General features: G+C 40.2%; 1 protein-coding gene across 1 annotated transcript in view; it reads left to right on the top strand.

Annotated features, from left to right (window-relative positions):
• The window catches only part of HPN (hepsin), a 639,182-nt gene extending 626,853 nt beyond the window's left edge, over positions 1 to 12,329 (top strand). Inside the window, exons 12-13 of the mRNA XM_030213574.1 lie at positions 7,693 to 7,857; positions 8,483 to 12,329. Coding sequence (XP_030069434.1) covers positions 7,693 to 7,857; positions 8,483 to 8,521 — 204 coding nt within the window. The 3' untranslated portion in view covers positions 8,522 to 12,329. The remainder of the gene's footprint in view (positions 1 to 7,692; positions 7,858 to 8,482) is intronic.
• The last annotated feature ends 965 nt before the right edge of the window (positions 12,330 to 13,294 follow it).

The following is a 13,294-nucleotide window of genomic DNA, read 5'->3' as shown; positions in this document are numbered from 1 at the left end:
GTGCATGCAGGGCAGGGCAGAGGAGGGTCGCTGGGTATGAGTGCATGCAGGGCAGGGGAGAGGAGGGGAGAGAGAAGAAATGCTGGACATGGATGGAGGGAAGAGAAGAGTGAGGAAGGAGATGAGATGAGGGAAAAGGAAGAGAGGAGAAAAACTGCACATGGATGAAGAAAATAGGCAGAAGCTGAGGACCAGAAATGAAGAAGAAAGGAGGAAAGAAATAAATGGAAAGGAAGCCCTGGAAACGGAGTTAAGAGGACAGATAGCAGCAGAATCAGATACTGGGCCAGCATGATCAGAAAAACAGTCACCAGACAACAAAGGTAGAAAAAAAATCATTTTATTTTCATTATAGTGTTTGGAATATGTTCACTTTGAGAATCAGGTGCTCAACATTAAAAGTTTATATTTATTTACTTATTTATGGCATTTTATCCCACATTAAACATGAATTAGATTGGAACCTGGGATCATTTAATTTTTTTTCCTGGAAAGAGTAATGCATTGCCCCCCTCCCCCGCTATAGCCAGCTCTGCAATTTTTTGGGGGGGCGCAGAGGTGGACGGGGGGGGGGGGGGGCGCTGAGTTGGACTGGGGAGAGAGCCTGTTGTTAAAAATTTACCAGCACACCACTGCTCATACAATACATAAGCAGGTTCTGCAGTCATTTTCTTAGTTAACGCAGTTTCAATAAAGCGTTGCAGTAAACTACGTATACATGATATAATATAACAGCCAAATAAAGCAAAAATAGCAATGATAATAATAATAGTGGTTAAACCAAACAAAATAAAGTTTTTCCATTTTCCAAATTCATTGTGATAAAACATTGTTGATTATAATATATATAATTAATCCAATCAACATTTTTATTTATAGTTGACCACCAAAACAGTGAGAATTCAAATCCTTCAGCAATCTGGTTTCTAGCTATAAACTCATCTGGCACCGCCCTTGGGACTCCTATAGCATCAAAATAGTATTAATAATAGGTGAATTGCTGAAAAGTGACAGAATACAAAGCACGCCATTAGGGTCATTATGCTAGGTAAGTGGAAAGGAAACAACGTGAGGTTAGTGGTATATCTAACCCAATCTAACCAACTATTCATGTTTCCATAGCCTGTTACTAAAAGGATTGTCTCTTTTAAAGTAGTAATGTTTTTAAATAATATAGGGTTACAGATTCTTGAGAAACATACAGCTACAGGAAGTGAGTAAAAAAATATGCTGAGAACAGTGAGGCTAGGAAAACTAAAAGGGCTAACAGGGCCATATTACAGGCCTAGTACCATATAACAAGTCTAGAATAGGGAGAAATATACATTGTACCATTTCCCTCTTGAAAGGCCAAAAGGGCTGAGAGCCTGTGGCCTTTCACACATAAGATGGTGAAGGGCTTTGTTAAGTTAATAAAGAAATGTTTCATGAGGAATGGATGGACCAAGGAATGGATGGACGATTAACAATTTGAACCTTAGTATCATGTCTTTGGCAACCTGAAACAATACATGAGACACCATAACAAAATAAGAGCAATATAGAGAAAACCAAATACTAAGTACATGAAGAAGAAAATAAGAAAGAGTCCATAAGTGTGCACAACTAGAAAGCAGTCCAGGAAGTGTCACTTTAAAAAAAGTTCATTGCAGTGATAGGCAGACAGTCCTGAGGACAGAGGAGACCGCAGTGGTCAGGCTTGGTTCTGGAATTGTGAAACAGCAGTCCTAACACAATTGCAGCGAAGACTAGTGCTGGTAGTGGTCACACAGTCAGGGATCAAATGATGTGGTGTCCTGCTTGTACCGGAAGGTGTCAACTAAGGTGAAAGGACAGTTTTACGAACCTGGAAAAAATGACTCCAAACAATAAATCAATTAAACAGAGCAGGGCAGTGAGGGCCTCTATCTAGGCCTCAGGTCATAAAGGATAACAATTCATTTAATGTCTGGTCAAATCCTTAACAAAATGTCATTAGCTCAATTCTGTGCTCAGATTTTATGCTTTATACAGTTCAAGTGATAATTAATTCAGAATAAAGGCAATTAATATTTTGGCCTATCCCAAAAGAGGATATCATAATTCATATACATATTCCTGTTCAAACACTTCCACATATATTCACTTCTACAGACCTTCTAACTAACGTACAGTGTACTTTCCAGACATGCTACTTAGTATATGAGCATGCACTTCTGGCATGTGATTATCACAAAACTTGCACATTGGCAGCAAATAACTTTTACAATGTCCAAACTTCTCAGTAACCTTTCACATAGAAGTACCCAAGAATGAATGGGAATTTTCATCCATGTTCTTCACAATTTGACTCCCTATAATTCAAACATATCTGTAAATCTTTAGCATGGTAGTTTTCTCTTCATTGGGTAACCAGGTTTAAGCCTCTGCTTAAAATCATTAGATAGGCACATTTCATGTTATAGAAAAACATATTATGGAGAAATAAAAATAACATCAGCATCTGAATTTTGACAATGAAAATTAGTGAAAAGAAAGTTCTACACTTGTCCTAAGAAAACTAATTAATAGCTTGCATAACAAAGAAGATATCTAAATGGTAGATATGTGATTGAGAAGCATTCCTCATGTGGCTGAAATAAGGAGGAAAACAATAGCTATTTTTAAAGTAGGGGGAAAAGATTTCAAATGCAGGTAATAGAAAATGATAAATTGTGAAAGCTTGCAGTCAGATAATGGCCCCAAATAAGAAAGCTAACAAGGTATGTCTTATGCGGTGAAAGAGAAGATAATTTAAACAAATTAGGGCAAACTAGGCAGTTGCCTAGAAAGGCACTGTCCTTTGTTGTGAGGCAACATGAAATACGGTCATGCAAGGTACATAAAAAACTAAACAACTTCATAATGTAAAAGCTCATCTAAATACACTCATCCTGGGAGTTATTTCTCTGAAATCTCAGTTACCTGGGGTACAGAACATACATAGATAAATAAATACATTGGATATATCACTAGACAAACAGTTCTTGTACAAATCCTAATGAGGTAGATAAGGGTGCATCCTTGACTGACCTTTACAAGGTTATAGATCAGGCAAGAAACAGTCTGCAAGTCTTATGAACAACTTTGGAAATGAAAGATGGTATTATAGTTTAAATATAAATCACATTCCTCCACTGCTGTGTGAATCGGGCCCTGAAACACAAAGCGGTGGAAAAGAATAATATATAATGTAAAGAAAAACAAATTTAGTATAGTTTAAGTAATCCCATAAGACTTGAGTAAGAAAAAATCATAATGGGAACAAGGGCACTGTCCCAAAGGAAGTTCACTGCAGGACATAAGTAATATCTATTTTAAAGAAAAAGTCTTAGCAGTAGAGTTCAAGATCCTGATTCTTGTATAACGGTAAAAATTGAGGGCTCTGAAATAGAAGTAAAGTTACAGTCACTGAATATAAAACAGGGCAAGTTTTAAAAAAGTCTACACCCACACATAGCAAAGGAACGCAGTGTCTGCTTAAAATCCAGAAAACCTCTGCCAAAACAGAACAGCCATAAATCATTTCTGTCAAGGCCAGGCTTGTAAAGGAGAACAACAGAAAGAATGTATCTCTGCCCAGAAGCAAGAGATATATATGTACTAGTAAAGAAGGCCCGTTTCTGACACAAATTAAACGGGCGCTAGCAAGGTTTTCCTGGGAGTGTGTATGTTTGTGAGAGTGTGTGTGAGAGTGACTATGTGAGAGAGAGAGAGTGAATGTGTGAGTGTGTGTGTGTGACAGAGAGAGTGAGTGTGGGTGCGAGTGTGTTTGTGAGAGATAGAGTGTGTGTGTGTGAGAATGAGAGTGTGTGCAAGTGCGGATGTGAGACACAGTGAGTGTGAGAGAGAGAGTGTGTTTTACACAGATACAGTGTGTGTCAGAGAGTGTGTGAGAGTATGTGTGCGATACACAGACTCCCTGTGAGACCGAGAGAGTGTATGAGAGCGAGAGAGTGACGTACAGTGTTTCAAGAGCTTGCAGGCAGTACATAAGAAATTTAAATGAAGTAAATATTATGCCTGACATGCTGGCCAAATTCTGTGACTGTGCGCTGTGATGAAGGAATTCTGCTTTACCTGGCAGAACCATCTGTGTTTAGTTTCTCTCCTCCTTTGACATAACGTGCTGTTCATGGGTCGGATGTTAGAGAGAGAGTGTGTTTGGGTGAGTGAGAAAAGCAGGATGCCTTCAGCGCAGCAGTGTTAAAGTGAAGTTTGGAGTGCCAAGAAAGGCAGGTAGAGGGTGCTGAGAGTGAGAGGACAGCGACTGAGGGAGGGCTGAGGAGTAGTGAAGCATCTGTCTTTCGTTTCTCTTCTCCTTTGACATAACGTGCTGTTCATGGGTCGGATGTTAGAGAGAGAGTGTGTTTGAGTGAGTGAGAAAAGCAGGATGCCTTCAGCGCAGCAGTGTTAAAGTGAAGTTTGGAGTGCTGAGAAAGGCAGGTAAACGGTGCTGAGAGTGAGAGGACAGCGACTGAGGGAGGGGGGAGGAGTGTCATTGCTCTGCCCCCGTCGTCATCACGTTTGACGCGTGGGCGGGGCAGACACTCAAGGAGCAAAAAAGTGGTCTCTGCCACCTCACTTTTAGAACGTTGGGAAAGTGAGGCTTCATTAGAATGTTGGAGGTAAGTTTTATATAGAGAGATAAGTTAGCAGCAAAGTCTGAGCACAAACCGTTTGGAAAGGGGAGTCAGGCATAGTGAGGCACAAAGAAAAATTCAAAGTTCTTTCTTTTCTTAATCGGGCAGAGTACTCAAGTTCTGCTCCCTTTCCGGAAAAAAAATTAGTTAAGGAACACAATGTGAAATGATCAAAAATTCAGAATTGCAATGCATTGCTTTCTCTAAAAAAAGGTATACTTGGTTGCAGGTCAGGTCCATGGCAACAGTAAGAAATGTGGATATGTATGACCTGTGAACAACATGATATTATATACAACTACATATGATAAATTAGCAGAACATTGTCCTAGGGGTATAAGTACTTCTCATATGTGCAAAGTATATGGGACAGCTACTCCGAAGGCAGGGAAAAATACTGTATAAATACTCCATTTGGATACTGTATCTCTGCAGCAGATCAATATCTGAAGGTGCATAGAAATAAGTAAAAAAACAAGAAAGTATTTCTTTACGTTCCGCCATTGGTCTGGCTATATCATGACCTTACACAGCAGCTATGCTCTCAAAAGAGAAAGAGAAAAAAAAAAGGTGTTGAAAAGGAAAACAAAACTCTGATTCCTAGTTATAGTGCTGTAGAGCCAGAAAAATTCTCGTTTACTATAGAGCACTTCAATTTTAGTAATCCAAACAAAGCATAGTTAGGAACAAAACCTAAAAATATATTTAGCAAGAGTTATTATAACAAATATCAAACAGTTATTCTGAATTGGCTCTGGATGTCAAAATGAATTTAAAAGTTAAATTGTGTCAATAAATCTATGCCTAGTAAATTTACGGAATTACGGGGCACAGTAAGGCAGACAATAAAAGAACTTATGACTTCTTATCCGGAGAAATGAATTTTAACAAACCCATTTTGGTAATATGTTCATGGGATAACTTTAATTCTTTTTAGTAATTTCTTAGGAGCATTGGCCAAAACTAAACTGTACGGGGCTTAAAATAATTTTTATTTTATGGGAACTCCCTCGTGTCTGGGGGCCGCTCGTACAATGGCCAACAAAAATCAGTTTGTTTTTGGTTCCATTTATGCAATTTAGTACGAGCCTTAGTAAAATCTGTATTTTGTAATGGAAAGCATTTAATTACTATCTCACAAGATGTGGCCATCTTACACTCAATACTGTAAAACACTTTTTCTAACAATTAAACCTTCACGTAAGGAGTGCAATGGGACACTGAAATCCCCCTTCACGTGTCTTCACGTAAGGAGTGCAATGGGGCAGTAACCCCCCCCCCCCCTTCACGCTCAAATTTGGAATTTTACTTACCACTATCCGTGCAACACGCACCTGGGCGTCCCGTCCACTGCTGGCACTAGTGGTGTAGCCAGTCCTCTGTATTGGCGTGCTAATGTGGAAGCGCGTTACCACTCCTGTGGAAACAATCGCCCGCCGGCCCATCCAGTACTCCCTGGATTCAATCACTTCGTGCCGAGTCAGCTCAGGCGTCCCTGAGTCGATGACTCCTTCTGGAGTGCTCCCGGTATTTCACTTATAATTTCACTTGCTTAAAACCCCTAGTCTGCGTGCAAAAAGTCAGACCTAGGACCTAGCAGTAATAACAGTGAAAATGACCCACTTTTTATTGTCTTTTTCCTATTGTTTTGTACTTTTTATGATCTGTATTACTTTTTTTTTCCCTCTTTTTGCTAATTTATTTTTTTGTTTATTTGTCACTGTGCCCCAACCCGAAATCCGTGTCAATTGGAGGGTCCCTGCGTGACTTGTAATGGACGATCCCTCCTATCAACGTCGGGAGGTCACCAATGTAAATAAGAATTCGGTCTTTTTACAACCATCCCAATAATCATACATATCCCAGTAAAAGATTGGAATGATAAAAGACCAGGCCACATATGAGAAAAGCAATTTATTAACTTACCAATAGAGTATACAGAATCAATATAAATTTTCTCATAGGAGAACAGGTCTGCTTATACAAAAGTATTGGCTGAGACTGTCTCAAACATTCACTTATCAGGCTGCAGCTTATATGCTGTTTCTATACAAAGCCCTTTCATAAAACATTAGTTCATTCTTCTCACTCATCATCTTTTTCTCTTGTGTTGTTCAGCCAAAAACTCCCTGCTACATTTCTATTATCTCATGTTCTGTTTCCTGAACTCCTGTTCACATACCATTCTAGCTACAGTCATGTCTGTTAGTTTGATCGGCCTTCACCTTTAGCAACATCCCTTGATCCATAACCGTGCTGCTATTTCTTCAAGAGAAAATGTAACGTGTTTTGTATAGCTTTACTAATTTTTTCCTGTAGATACTCAGCAGGGCTTAATTGACCAGGTACAGCTCCTGCCTGTTTAAGGTCCTTCCTTGATTTTCTGTGGCATTTAACCGGATAGTGCTGCAAAATATCAGGTCAGTGTGTCCACACTTATCAGGGCTGTGTGGAGGTGGAGCATAAGTGGAGCCGGTAAATATCCAGGCACTTCCGATAGTCTGTGCTGGTACCTGAATACTTATCCAAGAGTGTTAAACTGCAGAAAAGACTGTCCTATCCTGCCAGGATAGCTATCCAGGTACCAGAGCTGAATATCAGCAGTACCCAGATAATCCCGCATCCACCAATCAACTGGATTCAGAACCGATGTTTTTATTTATTTACTTACTTTATTCAAAATATTTATATTCCGCACAATGTACAGTCTTTGGCAAATAAAGAAACACACATATATGTGGGTGTGGGTCAGCACTGAATATCCGGTTGTAAATCTGCCCAAAGTGGTCAGCATTTACAAAAATGCTGACCACTGTGGGCTGAACATTGACCCCTTTGATTTTAAAATAGTAAAACATGATGCACTGCAAGCTGTGTGTTTCAGTACCTCACTGTGTTTGGTTGTACTCAGCCCAAGATGCTGCAGGCTATATTACTGACTTGTTGGGCAGAGCTTTCAGTTAATTTGGAAACCTTTCTTGTAATTATAATAAACTTAATTCTTCTGCTCTTTGGCCTTATTTCCTCCCAGGGAGACAGTGGTGGTCCTTTTGTCTGTGAGGACAACATCTCAGTGACAACACGATGGCGGTTGGCTGGGATTGTGAGTTGGGGGACAGGTTGTGCTTTGCCCAAAAAGCCAGGTGTCTATACCAAAGTGAATGAATATCAGCACTGGATCTACAGAGCTATGAAGGTAAGTCTCAGGAGTATTACTGGAATATTTGTTCATTAAAATCTTATCCTAAAGCTATATTAGTGTCTCATTTTATGCTCTGGCCTGAGCTGGTCTGAGGGAGATCTGGGTTTGTTCAAGGGCCCATCCTGTTCCTCAAGCCAACCAGGGCTGGGGATACTGTAGGTGAAGTGATCATAACCTCTGGGATTCGGGTGAGAGTCTCAGCCATTACACAGTAGTGACACCTACTTTCTAAATTCAGGTTGCATTTGTACTGGGCTCTTAATGAAGCTGTGGTCTGTGACTGACCTAGATATGAGGGCAGAAGGTGGTAAAATGAAGAAAAAATCCAAATTTTTGTGAATGAAGGCTCTGTCACTGAGCCGGGGGAATCTTCCAGCCCCCCCCCCCCCCCAAAAAAAAAAAAAACGTTATACACTCATTGAGTAAATGTGCCAGTGACCTGTTAACTGTGCAAGGATATTACCATGCACAGTTTCATGTCTGGCTGCCAGTCCTATTTCTCAATGGTAATAATAAGAGTGTCATAGTCATTGATCCTTATAACTGTTTTTTTCTTTTTTAACTCAATATCTCCTTCCTTTTCTCTCTCTGTTTTGCCCTCCTGTATCCCTGTTTATAGACTCAGTCTCAGCTCAGTGGAATAATTGAGATGGATTGACAGCCGAACAGATGCCCTGAAGGAGAAAGCCACCTTTTTCTAGTTTCATTTATTTTATGGGATGCCGGGTTTGTTGACAGGACAAATTCATCTTCTGTCATTGTGCCAAAGCTTCCTCTGAGCTGCTGTTGCTACGACTGCATTGTGGATGAGATTTACTGGCTGGATGCCTTTCATGTCACTCAGAGCTGTCACTCTTCTTACAGGTCTTTTACCTGCTCCCTCTGTGGGAAACAGACTTTTGCCTCTTTTGCTTTCTTCTTGTTATGGAAACATTCTATTTCTGCTGTTGGTACAGTTATCTAAAGTTACAGCAACACACAAGGGTGTGTAGTGCAACAGTACCTCTTCTGTAGAGATGGAGATCATGCCCAACTGCTGGCCAGCTGGAGAACACTAGACAACATTGCAGTGATATGAAGTCTGGGCATCACAACTTTCCAACAGAACCCCCAACAGACTGAATGAATGCAGCAGATGGAAGCAGTAGTGCAGCCTCCCACCAGGATGCACAGTGCATAACATCTCCCACAAAGGGAGAATGGATAGAGGAGAAAAAGCATCAGCCAATGCCCATGAAGATACCCTTTATATTTAGTTTGATCTGATAATGGGACCAACTCATTGACTTAAACCTTCTTCATGTTCTCTTATGTCTGAGAGATTTGCATGATTATGACACAGGAGGATTAAAAGCCCTGTAAAACTTCAAACAGATCTATTCCTGTGTAGGGCATTAGTGTGGCTGATAAGAACTTATTTAGGAACAGGTGGTGATATTGCCTCTGTATGATGTTTTGAGGAGGCCTCATCAGGACCATGGACAGCAGTTTTGCTGTCCAAAACTATGTGGATGAAATTAAGAGAATTCATAGAACAAGGAACCTCTTAGAGGTCAAGGAGCAATTATCATATTGACAAAGAAGACAGTACCTCACTACAGAAGAAAACAACACACAGGTGGATGTAATAACGGGGGGGGGGGGGGGGGGGTTGAGAGGTGTTTTTTTTAAAGGTTACAAACTAGTTGAACGAAACTGCAAAGTAGGTTGTGGTTCACTTAATTAGTTTGGAATACCTTTCTGTTGGAAAAAAATAAAACTTGATTTGGATTTTTCAAATCAGTGAATTGGCTTCATACAATCAGCAACCTTCTGTGAAATTTTTCTTCAGATTTGTCATGAAAATTTTTACTGAACTTCTCCAGCAAATCTGAGCAAACTCCCCCAAAATGCTGTCAAGATAATATCAGCCAAAATAGATTTGAGGATCACTTCAAGTCTAATAAATTTTTATGGGGACCTTAGATAAAGGTATGCCAGAAACAGCTCAAGGCAGAGGAAGCTTTTAAGATGGCAGGGAAATTTGTTTTATAGATTGAGATAATGAGATCTGGAGCAATCCATTCTTGGAAGCTACAGGACCTTCCATAAAGGATTATAAGCAAAATATCTTAACTGTTGCTGTTAGTTGGATACAGGGATGGGGCATGTCTGAGGCACTCATGTCGTGTCACCATAGTCCTAGTGCTTTCAGTGCCAACTACATGCAGTGACTCAGTATGCAACCCTAGCTAGTTTTTCTATGGTAGATAGCTCCCTCCCCCTCTGCCCTGGAACAGATAGCTGCTCCATTTTCTGTTTCAGTATGGCTGTCTGATTCATTGGAGTAGCAGCAGAGGGCTACCTGTGATTGGACAAATATCTTTTATTCAGTTTATGCACCAAAAGTGACAATTCCTTTCTGACCCACCAAAGAATCCCCCCAGTGATTTCGTTATAACCTCACTTATAGCTCTGGAGGACCCTGTCAGAAAGTTGGATGGGCATAATAAGCTCTGTTTCTGAAGAAACAAGGTTAGGTGCTTCCCCATTTCATTTCACAGGTCAATAGCAGAGTATATGCAAAAAGCGGTATTTAATCACTAAGAGTAATTTTATTACAGGGTACCTGCAGGACAGGCCCATAGATGCCGTTATAAAATTACCTAGAGAAAGTAGTTGTGCATATTTATATACCTGTTCTGAGGGAAGGCATAGTTGTGTATGTGTGTGCGTATATATACATGCTAGGAAGAATAGATGCATATATGCGTGTTTGATAAAATATGCACATGAGTGCCAGAACTGCCTCCAAAAATGCTTGTGTACACATCACATAAAAGTAGGCAGTATGGAGTCAATATTCAGCCTGGTTTAAGCAGGCAGGAGAGGCTCTTGCCCACTTAATCTACACTGAGCAGGCTGGTCACTGATATTCAGAAACTTAAATGCGCAGTGCCACTTGAATATTGGCTGTAACTGCACAACATAAATACTGACAATGGAGGGGCAGTCCGGGAGCAGAATCGGTGAGGAGCTAGTACATATATGAGTATGGACTATATTCAGCGCTAGTTCCCTCATAGCTAAGTGGCCAGATTGAATTGCACAAAAGACTGTCCTATCTTTTGTCACTTAGCTATGCAGGTGATAATACTATTGACCAGCATCTGCATAACTTCCAGGTTGCCGATTCAATCCCCGCCCCCTTTCAATCTCCTCCCCTTTTCTGATTCCCCGCGACCCATTTATGGGCACTCTCTAATCTCTCCCAGCACTTACCTGGAGGTGATCCCTGGTGTCTAGTGAAATGGGGCTGTTCTGGAGCACCTGCATCATCAGCTCTGAGCCTCAAAATGGCAGTGCTAACCTCTAGCAATAGTCTCAGGGTAGTAAAGCTAGGATATGCTTTACATATAAGGCATCAGTGAATGCCTTTAAAACCACCATTCTTTAAATCTGAAAAGTTGCCCCTCCCCTTCTGTCCAGGGTCCTCAATTCAAAAAGTCCCCAATGACCTTTCCTGATGAGTTACTACCCGTCCAAGGTGATAATATCTCACACCCTTGCCTTACACCTTAGACACAGTCTTTCCATGGGTTAGATCAGTTGTCCATTGTATGAATTACTAACGTCAAGGAGTCAGTTGACAATGGCAGATGTGGGACTAGAACTCAGAAATTGTTGACGGCTGTTTCATATTTTGGTGCAGTCAACCTTAATGTCTCCTGTCATCATCTTATATTTCATTACATTTCCAGTAACTTGGGATGCAAGTGATGCTATTTCATATTTTCAGAAAATGTAACACAAATCCTACAGAAATCCTAAAGCTTTTTCTATAGTCACTCTGCAGGGGATCTGGGCCAAGATATCCTATGAGCTTGATCTCAGAGCTCGCAAAACATTGTACTAGATTCAATCAAGCTAAATGTTCTATGTCAACTCTTTAATAGTGTGCTGGTTTTAAATAAATGTGGATCTCCTGTTTACCTGCTGAAAATAGACTCCCCTCACTGCAAGTCAAGTATCTGTGCCAACCATATCCTAAAAGGGGCAGTGCTGAAGATGAGAGAGGCCGGAGAAGAAAAGTCCATACAAATCTCTCATTTTGAAAACACTGCATGGACCTTTACAACAGATGTAAAAGCATATGGGTATGTTATATCTACTGACCCCAGCACAAGGTTTCCCATTGAGAATATGCTTACAGTCTCGTGGTTATCCTCAGATTCTATGAAAGGTGCCCAAAATTGGAAGCAGTTCCTTGGTTAGTTCCCAAAGTAATTAGTTAATTTGCTCCAATGATTTAATTATTAGTGTTAACAAGCACTTAATTTGGTTATGATTTAGGCTCTGATCTGGCTGCGTACTATTCTGTAACAATGGGCACTTAAATTGGATCACACGCAATTCAAAAGGGGACATGGCTGTGGGAGGAGCATGGGCAGGTTGGGGGCATTCACAAAAGATACAGTGTTACAGAATAGTTGGGATCCACACCCAACTTGCACACCAGGATTTACACAATGTTTCAGCTGACATAAATCCTCGCACCCAAAGTTGACTGTGGAATTTGGCACTCAACACTATTCTATAAAGAGCGCTCATCTTGGAGTGCCCTTTGTACAATAATGTTTTTTCAGAGTCATTTATAGAATTTCCCCCTTAGTGGGTAATTTTATTGCAAGGTTCCTAGGTTAATAGAGCAAGTAAAGCATCTATTTATAGCTTGTTTATTAATAAAATACTAGCACAAATCTTGCACTAGTAGAGGGCAATTCTATAAAAGAGATACCTATTTTTAGGTGAGAAGAAGGCACCTCTGTGGAGCTTATTTTAAGAAGGAAAGTAGGCACCTACTTTCCATTGCAGAATACTAGCATAACAGGTCAAAATATGTGCTTATATTTTAGCCATTGAGCTGGTGTAAATTCTCATGCCTAGCTTGCCAAAGAATTCACATAAATTATGGTTTTCTATAATTTATGTGCATAATTGTGCACCCTACTCAAGCTCCAGCCAAACTCTACCTATAAAATATGCACTATTGCATCTATGTTCCACTAAAAAAAATTAATGATGGTGTGGAAACACAGAACAGTCAACAATTAACAAAAAAATCCACTAATCGAAAAATGACTTTGTTTAAAGGAAAATGGCCTCAAAGAGCTCCAAGATAAAGAACAATCTCACGGAGCTTAAACAGACCTAACGGTCTTCTCATCATCATTGGCCAAAAAACCTTATAGTGCCACAGATCTCAATCCACTTCTAGTATCTATGGTCAAAAGTTATTCTAGGTGATGTTGTAGACGTAAATCACTACTAAGTCACTATGCAGTATCCATTATATACAGTTCCACTTATCTTTTTTGAAGTGTTGCTTAATGGATTGCTGTTCTAAGCTGTGTAGTCCTTCACTTCCCGCTCTGAGCTGACGATGGCCAGC

This window comes from Microcaecilia unicolor, chromosome 8 (assembly GCF_901765095.1).
Source record: "Microcaecilia unicolor chromosome 8, aMicUni1.1, whole genome shotgun sequence".
Classification (NCBI taxonomy): Eukaryota; Metazoa; Chordata; class Amphibia; order Gymnophiona; family Siphonopidae; genus Microcaecilia; species Microcaecilia unicolor.
Note: the sequence above shows the minus strand (reverse complement) of the source record. Positions and strands in the feature narration are given on the sequence as shown.